The 27,753-nt window shown below is 40.9% G+C and overlaps 1 protein-coding gene across 1 annotated transcript in view; it reads right to left on the reverse strand.

Moving 5' to 3' along the window:
* Positions 1 to 505: 505 nt before the first annotated feature.
* The window catches only part of PDE1A (phosphodiesterase 1A), a gene marked incomplete at both ends in the record, with an annotated part of 151,287 nt that continues 124,039 nt past the window's right edge, over positions 506 to 27,753 (reverse strand). The window contains 4 exons of the mRNA XM_080621266.1: positions 506 to 582; positions 7,084 to 7,359; positions 24,579 to 24,763; positions 26,266 to 26,383. Of these exons, the coding sequence (XP_080477392.1) occupies positions 506 to 582; positions 7,084 to 7,359; positions 24,579 to 24,763; positions 26,266 to 26,383 (656 nt within the window). The remainder of the gene's footprint in view (positions 583 to 7,083; positions 7,360 to 24,578; positions 24,764 to 26,265; positions 26,384 to 27,753) is intronic.

Genomic DNA, 27,753 nt, shown 5'->3' on the forward strand with positions numbered 1-27,753 from the left:
GTTGCCAGCTCAGGGTTTACATTTTAAACTCTTGATCATTTTGTCCAATCACTCTCCACAGAAACAGAATGAACCAAGAACAAGTTGATGGATAACAGCCTCTGAGAGCACACAGTAGGAACTGCTAGAGTTCTTTTCTCCTGCAACAAAGGTCAAATGAAAATTCATCAACAATAGACTTTTAATATTACTACTTCCAGTATTTAATATGCATGAACTGAGGATGTTTTAGTGCATGATCATTTAGTCTGACAGGCAAGGATTCCAAGATGTAAAAGTATTGTTCTTCCCTTCCTTATATTAAATGGCTTTGAAGAGGACGTAGTAAGTGGGGTGTACCATGTCCCCATTTCAAAATTTTGTAATAAAGCCACAACCAGAACAAAGAGGATAATAACAGCACTAGGTGAGTCTTTACTGTGTAAAATTCTCCCCATTATAAGAAAGAAATGACAAAATTACCTGTCCTGTCTGAAATGTCAGAAGCTTTTATGAAATGGCAAATCTAGTTCTCTACCAGTGCTTCTTTCTGCTCAGTGGTTCTCAGTATATCTTCTGACATCTTACAGTGTTTAGGCTCACCTGGAAGATAAAGAAATATGACTGGGAACCTGAGTGAGAAGTTTAATCAAGTTAAGTGAATACACAGACAGACAGGAACTTTTTCCTCCTGACTCTTATAAGGTTAAAATGAGATTTCAGTCACTGCTTTCTTTAATTGCTTTCCCACTGAACTAAGCATGAGATTGAACTAACTAATCATTATGGTTTATCCATAAAGCAAAAGATAGCATGAAAGCAATAGATCACAGCATGAAATAAAAAAAAATATGTTTACATGAGTAAGTGTTTATAAAGTGGGTTTGGGTTTAGTTTATTTTATCCTCCAACATATTGAAAGTCAAAATTCACCCTCTGCAGAGAAGTGCTGTTTAAATCCTCTTTAATGTAGGCTTTCAAACGGACAGTAAGCTTCTCTCAGATAATGAAAGATGCCAGTGTTCTAAGAATTCAATTAATTTAATCAGATAGGAGCAATGACACCAAGTGACACAAGCAGCTTTCAAACTAAGTGATACAACATGAATTTCAAACAAACAAACAATGATAATACTAGCTGTGCTCAAACTATTCCTTCAGTAACTTTGAATGAGTGCATTTGAAGAAACTACAAACTGAGCCAGCAGGCATGTGGAGAATATAGCAAACTTACAGTGCTATTTGCTAAGGATATCATAACTTCTCAGTTTTAACCAGTTGATTGAATGATTCCATCAGTGATTAATAACGCTGACCTGACAAATGTGAAAAAGAAATCTCAAAAGTGAAGATTATGAGTTGGGAGAGGCATAAGAGTAAAATATAAAAGTAAAAATACAGGCAGAGAAAGATTTCTGAATAGCCAGAAAATAACGGTACAGGCAGCTTAAAGGGAAAGAGAGGATGATGTGTGATCTCAAAGGAACATTGAAAGATGGTGAGTTGTTCAAGAAGAGGTTCACAGTTTAGAAAAGAGAAAGGGAAGAGAGGAAAGGGAGCTCATGAGAATAAGGAAAAAAAAAAATTAATAGCTATGAATTCACCAGGGCTTCACTGTAAAGAAGTAAGAATTGCTACTGATTTTCTTCTGTTTTCATTGCTATGAATGGTGGCAGAGTGGGTGCTGCCCACTCTGTAATGCAGCCACTAGCAGATAGGCCATATTCCCCTAAGCAGCATACTTCACTGTACCCTTTTTGTACATCAATTTAGTGTAGGTGGAATATAGACAACTAGCTCTCCAGAGGCTTTTAAAGTCTCAAAATTGGACTAATGTGTTAGAACAAGAATGACTCCTGATCTTTCAGCCTGCAGTTGTTTTTGGAGGGATTTAGCAAAATTTTATTATTATCCATAAAAACAAAAAAGGGGATGGGGAGAGGTATAAAAAGAAAACCTATTTATTTAAATATTTAAATTTTATACTTGACATAGAGCTTTAGGAGTGGGACAGGAGCAGTTTGTGGAGGCCTTGAAACAAAAACTTCGTATGTTTAATTTTCATGAAAACCAAACATTAACTTCCAAACCATACATAACTTTCTTCCTGGCAATGCATCAGATTTTTTACATGATAAACTCTGCGCTATGGATGGTTGATAACAGTTGTTATCTTATAATCCCTATTCTTTTCATAAATACATTGTTTGCTCTTTAAATATAGCCTTCCCTCCATCCTCGTCCCATGCATGAACATGGATGCCCTCCTTTAGTACCAGGATCCTATTTACAGTTGCTCTGTTTAGCCACACAGTGAGCACAAGGAATGCTAACAAACCAGGCACCACAGCGACCTTTGCTCACTTTGCATGGATGAAAGGCTTCAACACTCGGCTGAGCACTGCAGTTCTGAATGGTCACTAGCATTTGCACAGCATGGAAGATTACTTGATGCCACTTGCATTACCATAAATGAAACTGGCATGTTGTTGATGTGCATCTGTCCACTGTTATTTAACCTGGTTATCCCCCAGAGTCTTTCAGTTGCTGATTGTTGATGATGTTGAATGCTTTGTACAACTTGATGTGACTGGACAGTCCTCTGCTGTCATACAGAGTGAAGTTACTGATAATCTGTTTTATCACAGATTTATTATCTCCTTTACATTTTGATATTAAGGATTAATGTGGCTATCATCATGAGTGAAAACTTAAAAGTGTGCCAATTAACATTTATAAATCATTGAAACACAGAGTTGTTTCATTAAACATAAGCATTTTCTAAAATTAATGTTCTAATTAATTAATCAGAGAAGAAGAAAATCATCACTTAAGAAAATATCACCTTATAATAGTTCCACTTACTCTTGTAACATTCACTTAAATTCAAGTGAGATGATGGAAAGGATAAAGGTATTGTGGAGAAAAATGACATTCAGTCACAACTGGAGTTTTTTTAATAATGACCCTCCAGTTCTTCCTTCATGCTGACCAGGAAGCAGGGCAGAGCTAATCCTGTTAATAAAATGCAGTGGTCTACAAGAGCTACACCTAGAAAGATATGTGACACAACAAGAGGAATGCAATCCTTTTTTTAAATTTTTTTTTAAAGGGAAAGCCCTCATCATAGTAAATCCAAATATTCAGTGACAGTTCCCAAGAATGCAGATAGATCATCTTCCTGTGTTACCCATCTCTCTTGTAATTCAATCATTTACTCACAGAAAACCAAAGTGAGTTTCTGCTTTTTATAAAGGACAGAATAATGACAGCTAACATAGGAAGTTTCAATCTGAATAACTAAGTCGCTTTTCTTCTTACCTTCTGTCTCATTCTCTTAGCCCTGGTTCCTGCATGGCTTGCTTCTCCTCCCTGCAACTCAGCAAACACTCTGGACATCATTTTGGCTTTCTACCCCTCTTCTTCAGTACAGAAAGACAGAGTTAGAAAAATCTCACATGGAGAGTGCTAATAATGGTCTGATAGATGTATAGTACTTCTTAGAATAGTCAAATAACTCCAATTTGGGAACCAGGGAAAAATTGCAAGGCCATGGACTTGTGTATGTTACTTTCTGCTTGCTTGAAGTGACATTCCATTGAAAATATCTGACTTTGGTTAGAAGAGTCCTGTCTGGATTTTCTGGCCATCAACAGAGGTGCAAAAGCGAAAAGGAGGGATGCTACCTATACTGTATCTCCCTTCTGTGCTGAGTGCTACTGCATCATACACAATACACTCTCCCTTGAACATCTCAAGCATCACTTATACAGACAAAAAGGAGGGGAGAGTGAGAAAACAGAGACTGCTATGTTATTTGTAGTTATGAGGCTTCTAAACATACTGCAGCAATGACAACTCTTGCAAAAACACTAATATTAAATACCTACATTTAGACAACAACAATGACAGTTTAATGGATTCCCTCCATTTAGAATAACATTAATCATTCCACCACTCTGAAAGACAAATGGGAAACATTTTAGCCTGAGTTTTCCCTTTGGTATTGAATATTGCAAACTATTCCAATACTAAATGCCTGCATTGCCTTTTGGTTTTTTACAGTTTTTTAACACAGTGGCACAATCTCTGCAGAGGTACTTAAATCTGCTACTGAAACCCTGCATTAATTCATTTCATCTCAAACAGCAGGGACCTGAGTCTCATCCTGTGCATTACAGTAATGTAAATATCTGCAGTATGCTTCTTTAATTGGCAGGCACAGAAAAAGACCACTGTATATTTCATTTATCGATATATGCTATGACATAGTTGAGAAATTAATATTAGGTGTCCTTTGTGGTTTATTAGAAGCATAAAGTTCCCTGAAATGCTTAGTGCTGACTTGAAAGAGTATAGTATTTAAATAATATATAGATGGGTTTCTCACTATATAGTAACATGGCTGGACTCACCTCAGGAAAGAAAGTTTTAAGAATAAGATGACATAGTCCCTCTCTAAATAATTTTAGAAGACCATAAAATATTAAAAATATTTTTCCTGTATCATTTAAATATCGGGAAAATAGGGAAAATGCAAGAATGAAATATTATTAAAAGTATAAACCAAACTATTTAATAACATAAAATCAAAATGTAAATGACACTGTGATTGACTCATAGCTTCCTATAATGGAAGAAGAAGATGAGCAAGGGTGATATGCTTGTCAAGCTCAGGAGATAATGCAAGGGTGACTGCTTGCAGCTCTTGCAAAGAAAGCTGACAACATCAACACAAAGGGGAGTGGAGGGTGACCTTTGGTTTACATAAACACTTGTATCAGCTGAGTGGATCCACAGACTATATCACAGTTGAGAGGATCAACCAGTGGTGTAGACGTTTGACCTTGTGTTCACTAGAAGAATATGACTGTCTCCCTGAGTTAGCCAGGCCACCCCAATATTGAATACAAAAACTAAACAACTAGAAAAAGAATTTTTAAGAGAGCAATGGGCCTGAGCTGGCTTCAACCCAGTATGCCTTACTGGTGACTGGGGGGTTTCTAGTTCTAGTTCTAGTTTCTAGTTCTAGAGACTGGTAACGGGACTCGCATTGACACTGTGATTGAGCTGCATATTGTGATTGTTCTATTTTCCCAAGTATAACTTACATTAATTTGTAGGGTCCTATCAGTACATTTTGTATAACTATGATAAATCAGAAATCCCATGTAACATCAACTGTCCTCAAATAGATAAATTTGATATTAAACATTACAGCTTTCATGTGTGGAATATCTAAACAAAAGAAGAACCTGATCAGAAAGTACTGGACTTTGACATTAATATGCCACAGAAACCAGGCAAATTCAAGCTCTCCATTTAATTGGGCATTTATCTACGCAGGGAGATGAACACAAACAATCTCTGAAGGAGATGGATACGAGTAAATTCAACATATCACAGTGAACAGATGTTTCACACAAAAAAGAGAGCTAAAAATGCCTTGAACTTATCAGATGCCTTTAGAAATAAGGCCTAACAAATATCCTTATCTATGCGTTCTATGCACTCTACTAAAAATCTGTGATAGTGTAAAACAAAATCAGTTTCATCTGTAGAAAATTCCCTGCCTTAGAAAACAAATTAGCTTTTTCTAAAATAAGAAATCTGTGTTCTCATATAAAATGTGGAATGTAAAGATCGACAAGGCAACTCAGTGTACCAATTGCATGCTGAGTTGTATATGACCTATCAAACAGCATTTTTTTTGTTGGTTAGCCATCTAAAGTTCCCCAGGACACCACAACTGCCTTGTGCACAGTTTGAAAGATGTAAGATGCAGCTTTTCCTACTCTGTTCCTCATCTAGGAGATGGGAAACTTTTCTAAGGCACTGAAATTGCAAGTTGGGCTTTAATACAAAAATTGGTGCAAATATACTTATCAAAAGACAAATATATCAGTTATTAGACAATTTCAAATGCTGTGAAATTAATTTTAGTGTAAATATTTTGATTTAGGACCCTAAATTCACCATCTGTTATTTCTGATGGAAAAAAACCCCCGTCAACAATAAAAGCGTGGAGTGTTGGAATGTGGAACTGTAAAATAAGTGGGAGTTCTCCATAAAAAGCATTCTTGAGAAATATGCCAAGTCATATACTTATGTCTAAGCTAAGCCTTATAAGCACTTCAGTGTTGCTGCTCAGACAATGCCATACTTCTGGCACAATATTGCAAGGCTCACTGTCATAAAAGCATTAGTGAGCTTAGCATTTTAATTAGAAGTAAGGAAAAGAAGCATCATTATATGCCTGGATTATTTTTACTACCCTAATACCTCAAAGCTTATTCTAACAATAAGCAAATTGAGAAAATAAAAAGTCTTTCTCTTACTTTGATAATTCTTGGGGATTTTGCCCTTGATACTGACTTACAATCATCAGATACTAAATCATAGCCAGCTTATGATAAAATGCTTACATTCTAGAACAATATTCTGACATTATAAGGGTTTTCTGGGTACTCTCCTTGTCCTGCAAACTACAGTCAGGAGACTAATCTTTTAGATTAAGAGAATGACATAGTCCCATTCTACTACAGTTAGCAAATTTCATCTACTTAAAATTAACTCTAAAATTCACATTACATTTAGTAAATGGATGTGTTTTAAAAAAACAATAATCATAATAGGTGCCTAAACTAAGGGCATGAAGGTATTTTAATAGCATAAGAATAATTACCTATTCAAAGAGAAAACGTTAGATAATTCTGTTTTGAAAGTTTACCTCATTCTCCAATAACAAACTGCTGTTTAACTACAAATGTGTTTCTTTGAATTACTTTAAAATCATTCTCCCAATTCAACTAAAAGTCTTGGTGTTTTATGTAAAAGATTTTCTACTAGACACCAACTAGTTCATATCAAGAAGATGGTATTTTTTGACATCAAACAGCTTTTACTCAATGGTTTTAGGACACTAAAACCACTTTGTTTTTACATATGCCTGAAGAAACTGTTGTACGCTGGTGGGTTGCACATCCCCTTATTTCAGTATTTCACATTATTGCCAATGTTTTGACATGGAGATACCAGACAGTGCTGCTGCTTCACCCTGGACAGCTTCATTATATTGACTGGTGCTCTGTGATGAAGTATTACCATTCAGTGGGTCTGTATTCTGTGTTTCTTGCTGGGCATCGGTGACATCTTTCTGGTTCGGGTCAGAGTTAGTGCACTTTTCTGAGTTGGATTCATCACTCAGAGGAGTGTCCAAAGAGACTACTTGTAGGACGATGGATCTGGGAGGACAGGTTGTACCATCGCTTCCCTGACTACTCTCATTTTGTATCCTTGTTGTCTCTTCCTGTAACTGTGCATCTGTGGAATTTCTGCTTTGCTCTTTTTCCTGTTCACGAACATCTTTCACAAGTTCTTCTACAAAGAGGGAACAAAATATGTGAATTAGATAAGAAGGATATGCCACAATTGTTTGATTTCAGAGTAGTGATTGATAGAGCTGCACACGAGAACATTGTGAACATTGACTTCCTGCATGAGGACGTGTGTTTAATATGAGTCAGATTCTGCTACTGGTGGTTACACTATTGCAACTGAACCATAGTGGTTCACTTTCTGGTTTAGTCTGCAATATGTACCTCTTTTTTGGCCATAGTACAGAGCAAGGAGCATCATCAGACACACTGTGAGCTGAAGGACGGGAGCAGGAGGACCCCATCCTTCAGGCGCATCCTTGCAGTGGTGTCTGCCTCCAGGACTAGAAGGAGCAGAGCTCATCAGTTCTGCAACAGAGAAAGGCCATGGAGGGGAGCATCTTGCTGTGGATGGAGGAGAGCACCTTGGTGTGGATGGAGGAGGCATCAGAATTACACGGAAGCCCTGAAGAAAGTCAGCCTATCAGTTTGGAAAAGTCCAAAATATCATCTGATACAGAGCTTCAGGTGGAACAAGTTACAGAACATTACATGCATGCAATCCAGTACTGCTGCTATCATGGCTAACGGCACATGCAGAATGGAAAGGAATACATATGAGGCATATTGTGCTTCAGGGAACAGCAGCTATAGGAGAAAATAATGTTTGTGGAAGGCTCTATTCCTTCTCTATTGCAGAGACTTGGAGAACAGTACAAATGAAATGGCCCAGGGTAAAAGGAGACAGAATAGAGCAGCACAGAGAGGTGGTAACAGGACTAGGAGATGAAGAAAACAGAGAATGGAAAACTTGTGCTGGAGGTTGAAAAGTCTGATGAAAAATAACTGTATTCATGGAGGGCCTATTTGTCTTGCTATTAGAATCTGCATTTCATAAATTCAGATTTTAGATTTTGTATACTACTATAGAAGATACAAAACACTACCAATTTAAAAAATGAAAGCATTGCAGCTTGAACACCTGAACAAAACAGCTTTCTAATATTGCATAAAATTTCAAACTTGGCTGTGCACATTGTATTAAGGAAGGAAACGAAACACAGAGTTATTTATTGAGTTCAACTGGCAGCTCCCAGAAACTCTGGATGTGAGTGAGCAGTCCAAATCCTGACCAAAACTGATTACGTATGACAACTGAAAGACAGCTCAGTCCATAATCACCTGTCTACCACAGTCAGCATTTGGCATCTTCGTCACCTCACTTTTCTGAATCCAAAAAAAGTTCCCTCTGAAGTAGAATTTGGCCTGTGCAATAGGACAGAAATGAACACCTCCAAACCGGAACTGATGCACAGAAGTTAAATAATTTCCCTCTGTTGTCAGTTCTTCCATTTCCTGGCATGCTTTTTAAAAAATCAAGAATTCTCCAATTTGAGTCAATTTCTAAATAGAAATCGAGATCTGCTCTTTTTGGACTCTAAATTTTCTGAAACTTGGACAGGTACTCTCTTTCTGTAGACTTTTTTGTTAATAGCTAATGCAGCTCTTATAAAGAAATGGTTAGGCTACAGACATTAAGAAATATATATGCAGCTTGCAGCAAATCTGATGTTCAATCTAGATTAAAACATCTCAGACCTCATAGCAGCCTTCCAGTATCTGAAGGGGGGCTATAGTGATGCTCGGGAGGGACTCTTCATCAGGACAAGGGGTAACGGGTTAAAACTTAAACAGGGGAAGTTTAGATTGGATATAAGGAGGAAGTTCTTTTCTGTAAGGGTGGTGAGGCACTGGAACAGATTGCCCAGAGAAGCTGTGGCTGTCCCATCCCTGGCAGTGTTCAAGGCCAGGTTGGACAGAGCCTTGGGTGACATGGTTTAGTGGGAGGTGTCCCTGCCCATGGCAGGGGGGCTAGAACTAGATGATCTTAAGGTCCTTTCCAACCCTAACTATTCTATGATTCTACCATTCTATCTGTCACTCATGGTATAATCTACCTACCTAAGGCTTTTGTCCCAAGAAACTGATTTACATACCATATTTACCTCCATATGGCAGAGCTACAAGCATTTTCCTTAACTTTATAAAAAGACTGAAGGAAATTCCAAGACAAAATATTTCAGATGCTGGTCACATGTGCTAGTAAGTTGAGGAAAGTAAAGTTGAACTATAATCACACATAAAACTGCAATATTAACTCAGCTCACACTACAAAAGGTGGCTTTTTTAACCTGAAAGCTGGTAAGAACAGACATTTTTCTCACAGAATGGTGTTTTAGGAAATTCTAACCATAATTCAGATTTGTCTTGGTGTAACTGGGTGGCTGACAACTTTATTCTCATTTAGAAGTCTCAGAATATTCATATAGAAAGCTGAATATCTAAACTTAAAATTGCCTCAAATACAAAATCCTCTATGACAATATCACAACATTCATTAAGACCTCCAATCCTTTTTGTTGGTATTAAGTCTCTCATCTGCTGGACATCTAAGACTATGTTTTATCTTGCTTTGCTTCACTCAGCTTCAATCCCTATAAAATCTACTGCCAAAATGATGAAAAATACTGGATTCTTATGGTATATCAGCCACTTGTGAAATATGCTATATGTGCTGGAAAAATACAGATTTCTGCTTTCCATAACAGCTAATAGTTGTAGTCTATATTATATAGGACCTTTATGTTGTATAAAAGAATTGGCATTTTCTATCATTGCTGCTGCCGTATCATTATTGAACAGAAATATTTATCAGCCTTTAAAAATGTCTGAGACCGTGTGCAGGTTTGGGCTGGATAGACTCAATTTTCTTCATGGCAGCTAGTACAGGGCTGTTTTCTGGAATTGCGCTGGAAACAGTGTTGATAACACAGGGATGTTTTAGTTATTGCTGAGCAGTGCCTAAACAGAGTCAAGGCCTTTTTTGCTTCTCACACCACTCCACCAGTGAGCAGGCTAGGTATGCACAAAGCATTGGGAGGAGACACAGTTGGACAACTGACACCAACTGATCCAGGGGGTATTCCATGCCACATGATGTCATGCTCAGCATATACAATGGAGGAAAGAAGGAAGGGGGGGACATTCAGAGTCATGTGTTTGTCTTCCCAAGTAACAGTTAAACATGATGAAGCCTTGTTTACCTGGAGATGGCTGAACACCTCCCTGCTGATGGGAAGAAGTGAATTAATTCCTTCTTTTGCTTTGCTTTACCTATTAAACTATCCTTATCTTAACCCATGAGTTTTCCTCTTTTCTGACAATTCTCTCCCCCATCCCACTATGGGGAAGTGAACAAGCAGCTGTGCAGGGCTTAGATGTCAGCTGGGGTTAAACCATGACAGTCCCTTTTGGCACTCAGTGTGTGGCTCAAAAGGTTCAAGATAACAACAGGTTTGATTGGAATGTGCTAGATTGAATTTATAGCTGTTACAGCTGTTAAGCTATTAATTGGCAGGCTCCTGTGCTTGTCATGGGGATCACTTGCCTTACTGTATATTAGTCTAGGGCTTGTTAGTGGCTGCTTTATGCTTTCACTGCTTGCTGTGCTGCTGTACTGCTTATCATCTTACTGTGCTGTGCCTGGGCATATTTTGGTAACAGTAATGGCCATGTGCCCGGGCTGGCAGAGCATTGCTGCTGGTCCTGTGCTGCTGTACTAGCTGGAACCCCAGTGTGACTTGAGTTGAAGGGACTGTGACCTGATGATGAGTCCACATGGTGAGTAGAACACCCCAAAGTGTCTGTGGCCATGGATAAGACCATGCTAGAGCAGGTACATCTCGAAACATCTGTAGCCATGGTTATGTCTGCGCCATTGCAGGTGTACCTTTGAAGGGACTGTGGCCCATGGATAAGTCCTTGGTGAAGAAGGTACACCTTGAAGCATCTGTGGCTGCAGATAAGTCCATGCTGCACCACGTACATCTTGAAGCATTACCGGGTGTGCTTCAAGGTCATGCTGGAGCACCTCAAAGTCCATGGATAAGCCCATGACAGAGCAGGTACAGCCCTGGAGGGACTGCAGCCAGGGGTAAGGCTATGTTGGAGAAGGTTTACTTCTGAAGGGACTGTGGCTGTGGGTCCCATGCTGGAGTGGCATTTTATATGTGTATATTATATATTATATATATATATTATATATATTTATATATTATATATATGTGGCCCATAGAGAACGTCACATGGAACAGGGGCATCTCAAAGCGACTGTGGCAGTAGACAACTCTACGCCACAGCAAGTATATCTCTGAAAAGACTGTAGCACACAGACAAAGCTCCATTTGAAGCAGGTACACCTCTAAGGGACTGCAGTCTCTGCATAATCTCAAGTGAGAGCAGGGGCAAGGTGAATGCAGTTTCATTGCAGTGTTAAACCCAATGGTCTGGTCCAAAGGACCAGGGGTGGAGATTGCAATGGAAATACTTTTAACTCAGGACTTGAGTTGTATGTTACAGGAATTACTACATCAGGAACTGTCTGAACCAATAGATGACATTGTCAAGGATAGTCAAGGCCTTTTCTGCCTCTCAAGCCATCCCACCAGCAAGTAGGCTGGGGGTGCACAAGGAGCTGGGAGGGGACACAGCAGGGATAGCTGAGCCCAACTGACTCAAAGGATATTCCATACCACATGATGCCATGCTCAGCATATGAAGTGGAGGGAAGAAGGTAGAAGGGGAGAGGACGTTCAGAGTCATGGTGTTTGCCTTCCCAAGTAACAGTTAAGCATGATGGAGCCCTGCTTACCTGGAGATGGCTGAACACCTGCCTGCCGATGGGAAGAAGTGAATGAACTCATGAGTTTTCTCACTTTTAGTCTTTTGATTTCCCATTGGGGAAAGTGAGCAAGCAGCTGTGTGGGGCTGACCTGCTGGCTGGGGTTAAACCACAACAGACTGGGACAGTGATTGAACAACTAAAATTCAAGCAAGGCACTGCTAAGTTAACACCCTTAAGGTAAGAGAAGCAGAGCTGGCATGACGTCCAGCAGTGCTGGACAGTAAGGATTATAATAAATACTGTGGCAGAGCCTCTGCCTCCACCCATCCATGAGCTGCCAGGACCTCCTGAGAACGGCAGCAAAGCTTCTGCCCTCACCCTGCACTGGGCTGCTGGGAAGAGCAAGTTCCCACTCCTCTAGGTGAGCTGCTGAGGTGAGTACCTCGAGAAAGGACGCCTTCAACACCTGAGTGGGGGGAAGCTCAGCATCCAGGAGCCTCAACTCAGAGCGGCAGCAGCCACCGAGGGAGCCTCAAGTCCTCGGCAGGACTTGCCCAGGAGCCGGCAGCTCAGCTGACGCGAGCAGGGACTCACAGGGGGCGGAGCCAGGAGGAGCGGCGCCAGCCCTGACTGGGTAAAAACCTGCCCCTGGGAGCGCGGTGAACAGGGCGGGTCGAGGCAGTTCGCGGGGAATGGTGAGCGCTCACCTTATGACCAGGGCCCGGTCTGGGAGCCCTGCTCCGGCTGCCCCAGTGATGGCCATTGTAGGCACCCAGACAGAGCCGATGAGAGGGGAGGCTGCAGCGCAGAGCTGGAGTGTAGAGAGTGCCGGCACTGGTCTTGTGAGGGGAGGGTGCACAATGGGCAGGGCTGCACTCGGTGCTCCCTGGTGGAGGTCCTCCTGCAGCAGGGGCTGAGCTGCGGGATGCTGTCAATAGGCTGCAAGATGTCACAGAAGCTGAGAGGAAACAGGACTGCTTGCTCCAGGCCCAAACTGTGCAGGGGTCTCAAGCGTCCCCTGCAGCTCATGGAGGAAACAAGGAGGCCATTAACCCAGGAAGCTGGGAAACAGCAAAAAAAAAAAAAAAAAAAAATCCCAACAAAAAGAAATGAGGAAGAGGACTATGAAAAGCAAGGGGCTTCCTCCTAAATCTGTTGTCCCCACTCAGAACCGCTTTGCTGTCCTGCTGGGGACTAATGAGGAAACACACTCGCACCAGAAACAACCAGCTGGGGCACTGCTAAAGAAGATCTCTGCTGGTGCTGGCAGGAAAAAACTGTGGGTCATAGTGGTAGGGGACTCTACTTTGAAAGGAACAGAAGCACCCGTCTGTCGGCCTGACCCAGTCTCAAGGGAGATGTTGCCTACCAGGGGCACAGATCAGGGATGCTGCAGAGAGGCTGCCTGCTCTAGTAAGTCCCACGGACTATTACCCACTTCTAGTGATCCATGTGGGTGCTAGTGATGTTGATAGAAGTAGCCTGGAGAACATAAAGGACTGCAGAGCCCTGGGAGAGGTGGTATGGGGCTCTGGAGCTCAAATTGTCTTTTTGTCAATTCCCCAGGATACAGGGGAGGACCTTAAGAAAGCTAGGAGGATTGGCCAAGTTAATAAATGGTTAAAAGGGTGGTGTCATAGTCAGGGGTTTAGGTGTCTTGAACACGGGACCCAAGTTAGTAGGCCAGGTGGAGGGGCTGCTGGGAGCTGCTGGAGCTAGTCTGGCAAAGAAAAGGAAGAGCGGTTTTGGTAGGAGGCTTGCCAGGCTGGTCAAGGTATCTTTAAACTAGATGTGTTGGGGGAGGGGGGCATTGTTTCATCCCATCACACCCAGTCAGTTGCCAGCACCTATAATAAATGCTTGGAGCAATGTAGAGATATTCCAGCCACTCCAGCCAATGAGCCGGCTTCATCTGGAGCTCAGCTCAGATGCCTCTATACAAACGCCTGTAGCATAGGGAACAAACAAGAGGAATTAGAGATGTGTGCATGACTACGGGGGTATGATATAGTAGGCATCACAGAAACATGGTGGGATGGCTCCTATGACTGGAGTGTTGGAATGGAAGGTTACAGGCTCTTTAGAAAAGACAGGCCTGGCAGGCAGGGAGGGGGAGTTGCTATTTATGTTAGGGATAGGCTGGAGAGTATGGAACTCTGTCTGGGGACGGGTGAGCAGTCGACAGAGAGTTTGTGGGTCAGGGTTAAAGGGAGAATGGTGATGGGGGACATTATTGTGGGTATCCATTACAGACCACCTGATCAAGAGGAATCTGTGGATGAAGTGCTCTATAGGCAGATAGGAACAGCCTCACGCTCACAGGCCCTTGTTCTCATGGGGACTTCAACCACCCTGACATCTGTTGGAGCGACAGTATGGCCTGGCACAAGCAATCCAGGAGGTTCCTTGATTGTGTGGAAGACAACGTCCTTCTGCAAGTAATAGAGGAGCCAACAAGGAGAGGTGCTATGCTTGACTTCATGCTCACCAACAGGGAAGGGCTGGTTAGAAATGTGATGCTCCAGGGCAGCCTTGGTTGCAGCGAACATGAGATGGTCGAGTTTGAGATCCTCAGGACAGTGAGAAGAGCGTGCAGCAAGCTCACTGCCCTGGACTTCAAGAGAGCAGACTTTGGCCTCTTCAGGAACCTGCTTAGTAAGGTTCCATGGGATACAGCCCTAGAGGGCAGGGGGGCCCAAGACTCTTGGTTGTTATTCAAGGATCACCTGCTCCAAGCTCAGGAGTGTTGCATCCCAACTAGAAGGAAGTGCAGCAGGAGGGCCAGGAGACCTCCTTGGATGGATAAGGAGCTGCTCAGGAAAATTCAAAGGAAAAAAGAGGCCTATAAAAGGTGGAAGCAGGGACAGGAGGCCTGGGAAGAATACAGGGATGTTGTCCCAGAAGCTAGGGACCAGGTGAGGAAAGCTAAGGCCCAGTTAGAATTAAACTTGGCTGGGATGTTAAGGATAACAGGAAGGGATTCTATAGGTATGTAGCGAATAAAAGACAGGCTAGGGACAATGTAGGTGCCCTTCGGCAGATATCTGGAGAACTGGCTACCTGGGATTTGGAGAAGGCTGAGGTTCTTAATGACTTCTTTGCCTTGGTCTTCACTGGCAAAGGCTCTGACCGCACCACCCAACTCTTGGAAGGCGAACGCAGGGACTGTGAGAATGAAGACCCTAGGCCCACTGTAGGAGAGGATCTGGTTCGAGACCATCTTAAGAACCTGAACATGCACAAGTCCATGGGACCTGAATGAAATCTATTCGCAGGTCCTGAAGGAGCTGGCGAATGAACTTGCTAAGCCACTGTCCATCATATTTGAAAAATCATGGCAGTCAGGTGAAGTTCCCAACGACTGGAAAAAGGGAAATATAACCCCCATTTTCAAGAAGGGGAAAATGGATGACCCAGGGAATTACAGACCAGTCAGTCTCACCTCTGTGCCTGGCAAAATCTTGGAGCAGATTCTCCTGGAAGACACGCTAAGGCACATGAAAAACAAGGAGGTGGTTGGTGACAGCCAGCATGGCTTCACTAAAGGGAAATCCTGCCTGACCAATTTGGTGGCCTTCTATGATGGGGCTACGAAACTGATGGACAGGGGCAGAGCAGTTGACGTCATCTACCTGGACTTGTGCAAAGCATTCGACACTGTCCCACATGACATCCTTGTCTCTAAATTGGAGAGACATCAATTTGATGGGTGGACGACTCGGTGGATAAAGAACTGGCTGGATGGCCGCACGCAAAGAGTTGTGGTCAATGGCTCGATGTCCGGCTGGAGACCAGTAACGAGTGGTGTCCCTCAGGGATCGGTGTTGGGACCGGTCTTGTTCAACATCTTTGTCGGTGACATGGACAGTGGGATTGAGTGCACCCTCAGCAAGTTTGCCTATGACACCAAGCTGTGTGGTTCGGTTGATATGCCAGAGGGAAGGGATGCCATCCAGAGGGACCTTGACACGCTTGTGAGGTGGGCTGATGCCAACCTGATGAAGTTTAACCATGCCAAGTGCAAGGTCCTACACCTGGGTCAGAGCAATCCCAGGCACAGCTACAGGTTGGGCAGAGAAGAGATTCAGAGCAGCCCTGCAGAGAAGGACTTGGGGTGTTGGTCGATGAGAAAATGAACATGAGCCAGCTTCAGTGTGTGCTCGCAGCCCAGAAAGCCAACCGTATCCTGGGCTGCATCAAGAGGAGCGTGACCAGCAGTTCAAAGGAGGGGATTCTGTCCCTCTGCTCTCATGAGACCTCACCTGGAGTATTGTGTGCAGTTCTGGTGTCCTCAACATAAAAAGGACATGGAACTGTTGGAACAAGTCCAGAGGAGGCCCACGAGGATGATCAGGGGACTGGAGCACCTCCCGTATGAAGATAGGCTGAGAAAGTTGGGGCTGTTCAGCCTGGAGAAGAGAAGGCTACGTGGAGACCTCATAGCAGCCTTCCAGTATCTGAAGGGGCCTACAAGGATGCTGAGGAGGGACTATTCATCAGGGACTGTAGTGACAGGACAAGGGGTAATGGGTTCAAACTTAAACAGGGGAAGTTTAGATTGGATCTAAGGAAGAAATTCTTTACTGTGAGGGTGGTGAGGCACTGGAATGGGTTGCCCAGGGAGGTTGTGAATGCTCCATCCTTGGCAGTGTTCAAGGCCAGGTTGGATGAGGCCTTGGGTGGCATGGTTTAGTGTGAGGTGTCTCTGCCCATGGCAGGGGGGTTGGAACTAGATAATCTTAAGGTCCTTTCCAACCCTAACTATTCTATGATTCTATGATTCTCTATAGGCACAGATTGCCATAGCCAGACAGAGAAGGAAATGGGGTATGTTAAATAAACAACGTAACTTGGCATTGCAACATTGACAATATTTAATAAGAGTAAATAGATGAATAACATTAATAAGATTAAATAGCCCTCTAGAAAACTCCCCTCTGTTTTTTCGGGGGATGTCAGTTAGGCACTAAACAGTGTAAAGATTATCATATTCATTCAGATAGACAGAAGTGTGTTGTGCAGTGCAGTGAACTCAGAGTATCACATAATCACAGAATGGTTTGGGTTGGAAAGGACTTTAAGATCATCTGGTTCCAACCCCCTGCCATGGGCAGGGACACCTCACACTAGACCATGTCACCCAAGGCTCTGTCCAACCTGGCCTTGAACACCGCCAGGGATGGAGCATTTATCACTTCTTGGGCAAGTTGTTCCAGTGCCTCACCACCCTCACAGTAAAGAATTTCTTCCTTATATCTAACCTGAACTTTCCCTGTTTCAGTTTTAACCCGTTACCCCTTGTCCTATCACTACAGTCCCTGATGAAGAGTCCCTCTTCAGCATCCTTGTAGGCCCCCTTCAGATATTGATAATAATATAGATAAGAGTACTTCTCATTGTTGCTACTGGTTTTGCTCTCTCTGTTCGAACTTACTAAAAGTGCCTAGAGCCAGCCCTGTTGCATATTTTCAACTGTTTGGTATTGTTTTCTTTACAAAGAACCCAGCGTTATTCAGCAAAATTTGTGTGAGTTCATCTGTAAACCAAATGGCTTCTCACAACCAGTCTGTTAGAAGTGACTCAATCTTATCCCTCTCTTCTCTACTTCTGTGCCATTTCTGAACTCCTACCTTAGATCACCGTCCTTCATGAGAAGCAACAATGGCATTTGATACATAAACACAGCAGAAGTGGTGACTTTCTTTCCTAGTGTTTAGGCTGGCAGTTGGCAAGGTGATTGCAATGCATTGTTTTGTTTGGAAAACTGGCAACAGTTGTGAGGCAATAGCCAAATTTCAGAATAGTTGAAAAATTCTGGTACTTAGTAATTTGACATGGACAGAAAACATAGTGATCTAGTGAACTACATGTAACTACTGAAAGTGATTTCTCTCTCTTTATCATCAGCTACTACTCTTCTTTCAGCACTTTTTTAATTTGGCTAAAAGATCTCTGAAAACTGAAGTGGGTTTTTTTGTTTTGTTTTTTTTTAATTGCTTGCGAGAGTGGCTGGGAACACTGAATTCCTGTCAGTCTAATGAAGGACTAAGTTGTCCACAAAATACTAGAGTTGTCACCCGACTTAAGCTCTTGAATCATGTTGGACCTTGTGGTCTCCAAAGTATCACTGTTCTGCTACCACAAAAGCTCTGGTGAGTCTTCATTATCAACTACAACACTGATTTCCACCAGCTCAGCTACAGTACTTCCTGTGTAGACAGCAACACTTTCAAGACATGGTCTACTAAGTGGTGAGGAAGCTTTTCTATATTTTGGTACTTTCTCTTCTGCATATGTCCATCGATTTTCTTCTCCTGGCCTTTCTGTAATAAGAAACAGAGCATTCAGCTACTATCATCTGCACAGTTACAGGACTTATAAGATACCTTTTTGTCTCCAGCAACTGCACCACTTGAATATGTACTGACTTAACAAGAGTGGAGAGGAAAAACGCAAAAGCCAGGTGTGAGCAGAACATCTCGGATCAGCTAATGGCAGTGACCGCCACAGTGCTAGACCCCAGTAAAGCAAATGTCTGGTGAATCACATTGCTATTTTCATTGGCTATGTTGAAAATATGCTACAAGATAAGCTACAAGAACTTACCCTTCCAGAAAAACATAATGACACTGAAGTATTAAGACTTAGCAAAGCTGTTCACCTTCACTAAGAATTAAATTGAGGATTCTGCAATGAAGAATGCTGCTGGACATTACGGACTCTCTGCATATATTAGCACAAACTTTGTTTTCTAGGCTTGCCACTGCTTCCAGAAAGTATTGACAAACAACCAGAACTGAGACAAAATGGTAAGGAACTGCACTTTTCTAAACTGTTCTCACAACAGCCATTTTACAGAGATGAGGAAGCAATAAGCATCAAAACTTTTCAGAAAATGAGAGGACTGATCCTGGTACCCCTGGAACTTGGAAGTAAGTTTAAAGACATGTCCAAGAGTTCCAAAACAACAGTGATGCTTCACAACCAACCATTTTCAAACCCAAGAATACACTGCAGTAACATACAAAGTTATTTAGACACTCTTTCCTCTTTCAACTCCTCACACATATTTCGTCACAGATATAGGAGTATATAAAACCACTGCAAACCACATAAGCCAGTGGCACTTGATGTCACAGCATTACATCATATCAAATATTTGATTAGCTTTGGTTAAAAATTTGGTTAAAGATTTGGTTAAAAATCATTTGTGAGTTTATGGTTTCCTAGGGTGGCTACCTCTGCCTTTTACTTCTCTTTTGCTGTTTAGCTGTAAGCACAGGGGCTTGAACACTGGGGCTTCCAGGATAGGGGAAGGAAGGGACATGCTGCTCCAAGCCTAGTAGAGGCAAATGGTGTTTTAAGTCATGTAGTTTGTCACACATGGAGGATGGCCAGTGTACACTCCAGGGGTACATAGAACAGGTTCCATTACCAGGTTCAGTTATCATTCCTTAGTCAGTGATTTACCAGGTACTGCTAATACAAAATGTTTCTTGCTACTCTTAGCTCAATCCATTCATTGTAATTGCTCAGATCATGGTGAAAAATTCTCCTTTTCCCATTGTTCTTAACACTTTTCTGGATTAGCTCAAAAACTGCTTATGACCTAAAGGTTTTAGCATTGCAATTAAAATCACTGTCACTGGTCCTAGATGGGACTTCTTTAGCCGCCTGAATTTATTTTTATCTAACAGATTAAAACAGTCCGGTAGGGTAGATTTCATGTGCCAAACTGTCAGTCGGTTTCTGTGACTGTCACACATCCTCCCACCACCCACCCTTCCTAAGGGCTGCTAAATCACATTAACATGCTATCAGCTCATCACTCTCACATTTTTGCATTTCAGCAGATGTTACTCTCTTCTTATTAGTGAGTCTGCAGAGAAAATCTTCCAGACAAAATGGAACCGAACCCTGTGGTTATTGTGACTAGAAGTATGCGGGACCGAAAGTGCCTGAAGGGGGCCTGCAGGTACCATGCAGAGGTCTTTCAGAAGAGACATTTCTTATTCAAAGTTGCCGCCCACAGGGGAAATAAAAATAAAGCTGCTGTCTACTCCAAAGATGCAATAGTTGTCAGTTTTTCATATTATTATTATCAAAATTAAACACAGAACAGTGTGAGAACCTTGTTCACCCTCACCTTTTTTTCACCCTGTCCTGGTGTATGTCTATACTACCTTTGAGCCCTCCAGCCCAGTGTGCTGCAAGAGGTGTTGAGGACAAGATTTATCAGCAATCACTTTCCACACAAATAGTGCCACCTTTGGTGAGATCACGTAACAGTTAATTCTTCATAAGAGTTACGCAAGAATAAAATGAGTACAACAAGTAACACTGCTCTTGTATTATCCTGAAGATGAACAATGTTAGCATGCTTTGGTCATAGGCCCATTTGACTGCATGCTGTATTCCCTCATATTATTATATGACACAAAGTGAGTGATCTAACCTGTCTGTGCCTTTTTTTTGCTCAAATGTAAATCAAGGATAATTATACTTATTTATCCCTGTACTTTTATTTACAATGACATCTACTGAACAGAGGGTAAGCATGATTACTAGTCCATACCCTTTTGCTCTGAGCTTGCCAACCACTAGCGACTTGATTGGTAAAACTTTAGAACATTTTTATACAACAAAATAAGCATGAAGGAATACACACGGTAGGCAAAAGACATGAACATTGTGTTTTTTAAAATATTAATCATTGTGTTTCAATTTCTCTGTGTTCTAAGAATTGCATCATGAAGGATCTCATTTGATATTTAAATCTTTCCCAAAAAGTTGTGTGTTTCTTACAGCCTTCTCCATAGGTCAATAATTTCCAGACCTTAAAATCCATTTAGCAAATGTCTTCTCTAATGGAAGAACCTCTCATGAGCATCTTTACTGTCTATTTGCTACAACTAGCACAATTGCAAATAGCAGCAGCACAGGATGGAAGTGTGTCTTTATCACTGTGTTGAGTTGAACAAAGACAGATTATCTGGTGATTAGGGGTTTGGAATATTAATTAAACATCAAGGCTTTCAAATTAGAATCCCAGATGTTTGATCATTATGGTAATTCCCTGTTAACAGCATTCCCTGAAAGGCCTGAGAAACATTCCTCTAATTCTCCAGTGGTGAAAGGTTGAGAACCCTTAGGCTATAGAGCGCTGAGCTCCTCTGCATCAATTATACAAGACATGGCCTTTTTAGCAAAATGAAGCCATTTTATTTAGTGAGGCTTCTGTTAAGGAAGCTGCCTAGGTAGATAAATGCTTTCCTTACTAACACAGACCTTTCCAAAATAAAGCACACTATTCCTTGCACAAGCTGTTTGCTCTGAACCAAATCTCAACAACAACAATCTTTTCAGGGAGGGGTACCACCAGCATCTCGAAGAAAGCCACCCTGTCAACAGCACCGTCAGTGTCTTGATTTTCTTGCTCTGGACTGTCCAGGCATAGGAATCAGATCATCTGCTTCAGCCCCGCCTCCCAAACAGTGCTACATGAGTAGCCTTACCCTGAAGAGGTGAGAAGCTGGAACGAGTTTGAATCATGACTAGCAAATTATATGGATCGTTGCTAGTTTCCTTTTTATATTATTTGTGTATCTGCATTTTATAGAGACAACTGTTCCTGAGCCTGTTAACTAATCTGGGAACAATGTTTGCAGAACCCACTGCCAAGAATGCAGATTGTTAACAGCACAAGTACTGTTTATCATAGTCAGATCAGGAAGTATGTTTGGAGATCTACACTAACAGTCAGTCTACTTACTACCATGGCATGCTGTCCTCACACACATGACTTCGTCAGTGTACTCAGCTCTTTGCAGCTGGTTGCAAATTATCCTTGTTGCAAATTATCTAGCTAGGAACAATGACAGCAATAACAACAGTCCTTTCACCTGGCAGTGATTTACCCCTGATATTTCTTCCCCCACTATATGCTCCTACTAACATAGAAATAAAACACAACCACATACATATGCCTAGAGCAACCTAAAGACTTTTCATCAAGCAATAGATTTAGACAAGGTAACATGAGATCCAGATAGGATGGAAAAAATTATCTGAAGTTCAAGGTCTCAGGTTATTCACTTACAAGCTTAGTGCAAGTGCACACACAAGTTTGCACTTACTTAAGTGCAAACTGAAGGGAATTCCAAGTGGAAAGGGAATATATGTCAATATTTTTCATTATTTACTAGATGTTAATTTTGCACAGTCTGATTAAGGATTTTCAACATGCAAGGTGCAACTTGAGTGCAGATACACTGTTGATATGGACAAGTTGGGGAAGACTCCTTCTTCTATTATGTGAAAAGCAACTTGTGCTACCTCAGTGCTCTACCTAGAACTATGTTCACTGAGTGAAAACTTCTTTTCCAGCAGCCCTTAGTGCCCACATATGGACTAAGTACCCACACATTCCATTCCAGATGAACGGAAAATAACTTTCACAAAACCTATATAATATCCACCTCCCCCCCTCCGAAAAAAAACCCAAACCAAAACCCAACACCTTACTGTCTCTGTACTACCAAAATATAAATCTGTACTCAAAAGAATCTGCAATATTCACAGGGTTCCTCTAGATTCTAATCAGGCACCTTGAAAGTCTCCATGTCATGCTCATCAACTGCAGATGTTGCTGCAAGTAGTCTCTTTATGGGCACAACTTTCTATAAATCTCCTCCATGCTCTCACAAAGGTTTTGCAAAACAGATTTAAACATAATCACACAAAGCTGATATTGTTCATCAAGCTTTAGCCTCAAACAGCTATTTTCACTTACCCAGCTATTTTCCTAATGTACATTCTACCATAATTCTGTAACTCTGTTCAGGAAACACTTAGACACATTTTATTAGCCAAGTTGATGGAAGAAAAGAAGGGCATCCTAGATTATGGACAACAACAATCTCAACAAAGTCCATAGAGGCTTGAACATTATCAGCTGTTTTTCAAAGCAGAAAGCTTGCCCAGAGTTTCCTGGATCTTGCTGGTCCTCACCTTAATATTGACTGTATAGAGAAACAATCATTTACCAGAAGAATTCTTCTATCTCTTGCTGTGTGAAGCTTTGTATTTTCAAAGGCTGTCAACAGCCCAGTGAAACTGGTCTATGTGTATCAGTAATTTACAGAGCACTGCAACTGAGAAATTATCTTTGATAGCACTGTACTCAAAAACAATTTACCAAAAAGTTGATGTACCAAAATCAAACAGGTTAGTTATATGTAACTGGAAATGGCAGACTTCCAGATAACAAGTTCTCAATTTTTCCATATTGAATTACCTTACATGTAGATAGCCTAGGGCTGCTTGATTTCTGCAGACTGTAGCTAAGTGTTCTTTGGCACCCAATGTCTGCTATTAATACCAATCATCTCAAATTAGCAGCTTTGTCTTTTTGACCAGTCAGTATTAGTTGAACAATACCAAAAGAGGCAAACAATCATGTAAAGCTGCTCATGAAGAGACAATATTAGTTATATCTCCTCAGCTTTCCCTTCTACCCAACAGTCAAATCATTGTCACAATAGATGTATTGAAGCTTGTTTTTACTTAATGTTCTCCTAACAATAATATGCATTTGCAATTTAGCACTAAATTAGAATTTAGCACATCTCAGCAGTGTTTTTCTGTCTTGTCTGACACCTCTTTGACGAAAACAATGCTGCTCTGGATGACAGACAGGGCTGGCACTGGGTTCCAGGATACCATTTCCTACAGTCATTATCAGATCATGTACAGCAAGACCAGCCCCAGCAGTGAAACACTCTACTGAAACATTCTAGGTGCTTACCTGGAAGCAACACAGACTGTGGACAAAATATTCCCAAATGGCATTCACTTAACGTGGAGCAAGGTTATAAATTGCTTTCAACAATTATTATGAATCATTACACTCAGAAAACTAACTCCCGAAAATTTTCAGGTATGGCTTATGAAGTAAGATGTTTGATGCAAGTTTGCTTTAATTATCAACCAGCAAATGAAGAATCACTTTTTGCCTTGCTTGGGTCTAATACACGCTGTGAATGCCCAAATTTTTAGATCCACTGGGTCATTTAAATAACTGCCTGCAGCATAGTCTCAAGAAGCCTGCAATACTGGATTTTGTTCCACACAGTGGGGAACAGATAGCATTTCTAATAGCAAAGTACAACTTTTACATTTCTTAAGAAATGTGGCAGCACATACTACTTTGAATTGTTGATTTTGGCATTTAAAGCAGATGTTAGTATCAGTTATGATTACATGTGCAAGAATGCACATTTCTAAACCAGACCACTAAAGATAAGGTGAGCAGCACAGAGGCTTATTGTACAGGGTATAAGATTTCCTCTCATCACCTGACCACCTACATTGCTTTATACCTCCTAGGAGAATAAAACAGGACCATCTAAACAATAAAGACATAAATGATATGAATACAAGACAACTATGTATTTTTGTAGGTTGAAGGAAATAAAAAATAAAATTAGTGGAAGGTTAGGGAGTAACCTATAAAAACTTTCCACCTTAGTATATCATACCTTCTACTGCTAATTCTTTCCATCTTTCTTTGTTTGCTTGTATGATCTTCATCAAGTTGGCCTTAAAGCTTGTTAGGTCTACAGTTGCTAGAGAATTTTCTGTGTGAGTCCCTCCATCACTTGTACTTTTAAAACCGGGTCGTCTTTGTGCTTCAGCATTGCTTACTGCTCCCAAACTATTTTGGCTGCAGAAGGGAAAAACCCCTAAATTATTAACACTGTCAGGTAACTTTAATAGTATACAAACAGCTAATTTGAAAAAAAATCCTTAGGACCTACATGCAATCACTAACTTGAAATAATAGTTTTCACCAAAGAGTGGCTGAGATACAAGACATTTCTTCAACTCTTGAAGCTGTAACCTGGTACCGATTCTTACCAACCTTTTTCCAGGGAATTCTTGAAACAAATGCAATAGCTGAAAATGCATTACTTGTAAGTTGTTTCTTTAAAGAATGTTTATATAGCTATTTAGCTTCTTAGCTGTGTTTTTGAACAGTGAATGGTATCTTTGGGGCTCACAGTAAAGCCATCTGAAAGTAATCCCTTTATCCTGCACCTCACTTGAGGAGGCTTTGCTGTTCATCTACCTCTCAGCCAGGAACATCAACTGAAAATGAAGCCTGGAGCTATTAATCATTTGCAGCTGCTAATCACTCATTTGTGAAGAAGAGAGTAGGTAAACAAATTTGTTAGCAATGCCTTGGTTTAGCACTGTCCTTCAAACCACTAAGAACCTTGTCATAAATACCTCCTTCTAGTAACTTCTACTTACTTCTAGTAACCAAAATACCTGTAAACTCATGATCAGAAAAGTTAGGTTCATCATTTTACAGTTAAATTCTAACTAATGCACAGCAAGTGAAAAATTGCCCTGAGGAGTTACCATATTAGTAGCCTCAGTGAAAGCTCGAATTACAGGTTTAAAATGAAAAAAATGCGGTAAGAGGCACTGTTTGTAAGAGCAGCATCTGATTACTGAACAATGCTTTCAACATGGAGTCACTCAGATAACAGTGTCTGTCACAGCAAGTTTGTTTTACAGATAACTTCTATAATGATGCAAAAATCAAGAGCTTGATGGGCAACCCCACCCCCCGCCACATCTCACTTATACTGTATGTAGATCTCTCAAGTGGCCTATAAGTGGAATCCATTTTGTCTCAAGGGTATATATCAAATAATACTAATATGGAAAGGTGAAGAAGAAAAGTGACCTACAGCACAGTAAGAAACAGAAAAAAAGCCCTGAAACCACCTTCATCACCTCCACTTCCAATTGTCTCTGAGAAAGAATGACTTTTGGTACTGTCAATTAAAATTATACTGAAAATGGATCAAGATAAAAGAACCAGGAACTCCAATAATTTACTGCAAAACTTACAGTCAAAGGAAAAAAATTGTTATTAGATATGCTGTAGAAAATCAACTTTATATTTTACACGTGTATTCTGCTCGTTATTGTGCTTTTGCTTTTTTAAATGCACAACTGTCCACAGTCAATGGAGTAATAGCATACTGCAAATATAACACAAAACCACTGCAATACAACACAAAACCACATGGTGGCAATACCGTACAGCTATTTAAGTTATTTTTCCACCTGCTAAAATAATCGCAGTAATTCTGAGAATGACATTATTATGTTAATTTATGTTAATTCAATAACTAAGCAGTGCATTCATACCTGGATGCCGGTGCAGGACTTTCAGATTTTGACGCTTCCTCTATAAGAGGCATAACAATTTTCTCCATTGAGTCCGTAAGAAGAGAAAATGTTGGCTCTACTATGAAATCAATGAAACCTAAAGAAGAAAAAGAGAGAAAAACAGATTTTACATTTCCACAGCTCTCAATTCTAAAAAACCCCTTGATATCAAGCTGATTTTCTGCCTGTTGTCCTGATTCAATATACTAGATACCAGCAGTATAATCTTGACGACAAAAAAGCACAAGTAAAAACAAAGCACTTGAAGCTGTATAAATGTAACTAGATATTAATAATTACAGCTTCTGATTCCTTTTTCTTGTAAATTTTAGGCACTGCAGAACACACCTACCATTTGGAATGAATAGAAGGGAATCTACCATTGAGTCAGGGGGCTAGAAGTCATACTGTCTCTTTTGGTATTCGGAGCTTCTTGCCAAGGAGTTAATATTTCAAATTGCTGTTTGTTATTCTGTGGAGGTAAAGTGTTATTTCACAGTGTGTAGGAGTGTTCTGTCAAATCAGTGAAGAGAACAAGTAATATCCTTAGAAGACAGCGTTCATCCCACAGTTCTGAGATGCCAGCTCCGAACAATGTCTTTTACATCTTAAAGTGCTCATCAAGGTAAGGAATGACACAGAGAGAGAATGAAGCATTATTCTCTGCTGAGCACTTAACAGAAAAAAAAAAAAAAAAAAGCTAAAACACGAGCTAGCAATGGATTTCCAGATGTCTTCATACTCTAACCATACAACATAGCACAAAGGTGAGCAACAGTGCTTCAGCCTAGGATCCAGCTTCTCTCCTGCTATAGGATATATATATGATATATGATATATATATATCATATCATATATATACGATATGATGCTCAAGCACATTGCCTTTCAAGTCCCAGTGAAATGGAATAGAGGACATTTTGAGTGACAAGATCAGACATGACGACATGCTTCAATTCAAGGGGTAAGACTGTCACCTAGAGAATACCTTCCTAAATACTCTGTTCACTCATGTAAAAAGTACAGCTGTTGGTAGGACCTACTGCTTTACCCAGTATGCTTCTAGGGTATGTCCTTGTAACTAGCCCTTGTGATCTTTACCAGTTTTATTTCCTTATTATTGCTGATGGAAATGGAGATAAAGAGAACCAAGAACCACATTTCTGAAAACGGGAAGCTGAAGTTTGGCCACTCTTGACCAAAATGCAATTAGGACTGACAGAAACAGAATGCAGTGGTTCTTGTCAATCCAAGAAGGCTTGACCCTGCCACACTGACAATCTTAACTGCAGTCCAGATATCTAATGTATTAATTAGCTTTAAGTTGAGATTCATCTACAAAATAGTACCCAGCTTTCAGATTATAGAAAAGACAGACCTGTGAGTTCTTGACCAAGAGTCAAACTGTCTGAGGACACAATCTCCCAAACCCTACATTGTGTACAGTAAACGTTGGGCTCACGTCCG

The sequence above is a fragment of the Psittacula echo genome, assembly GCF_963264785.1.
Source record: "Psittacula echo genome assembly, chromosome: 6".
NCBI classification, from domain to species: domain Eukaryota; kingdom Metazoa; phylum Chordata; class Aves; order Psittaciformes; family Psittacidae; genus Psittacula; species Psittacula echo.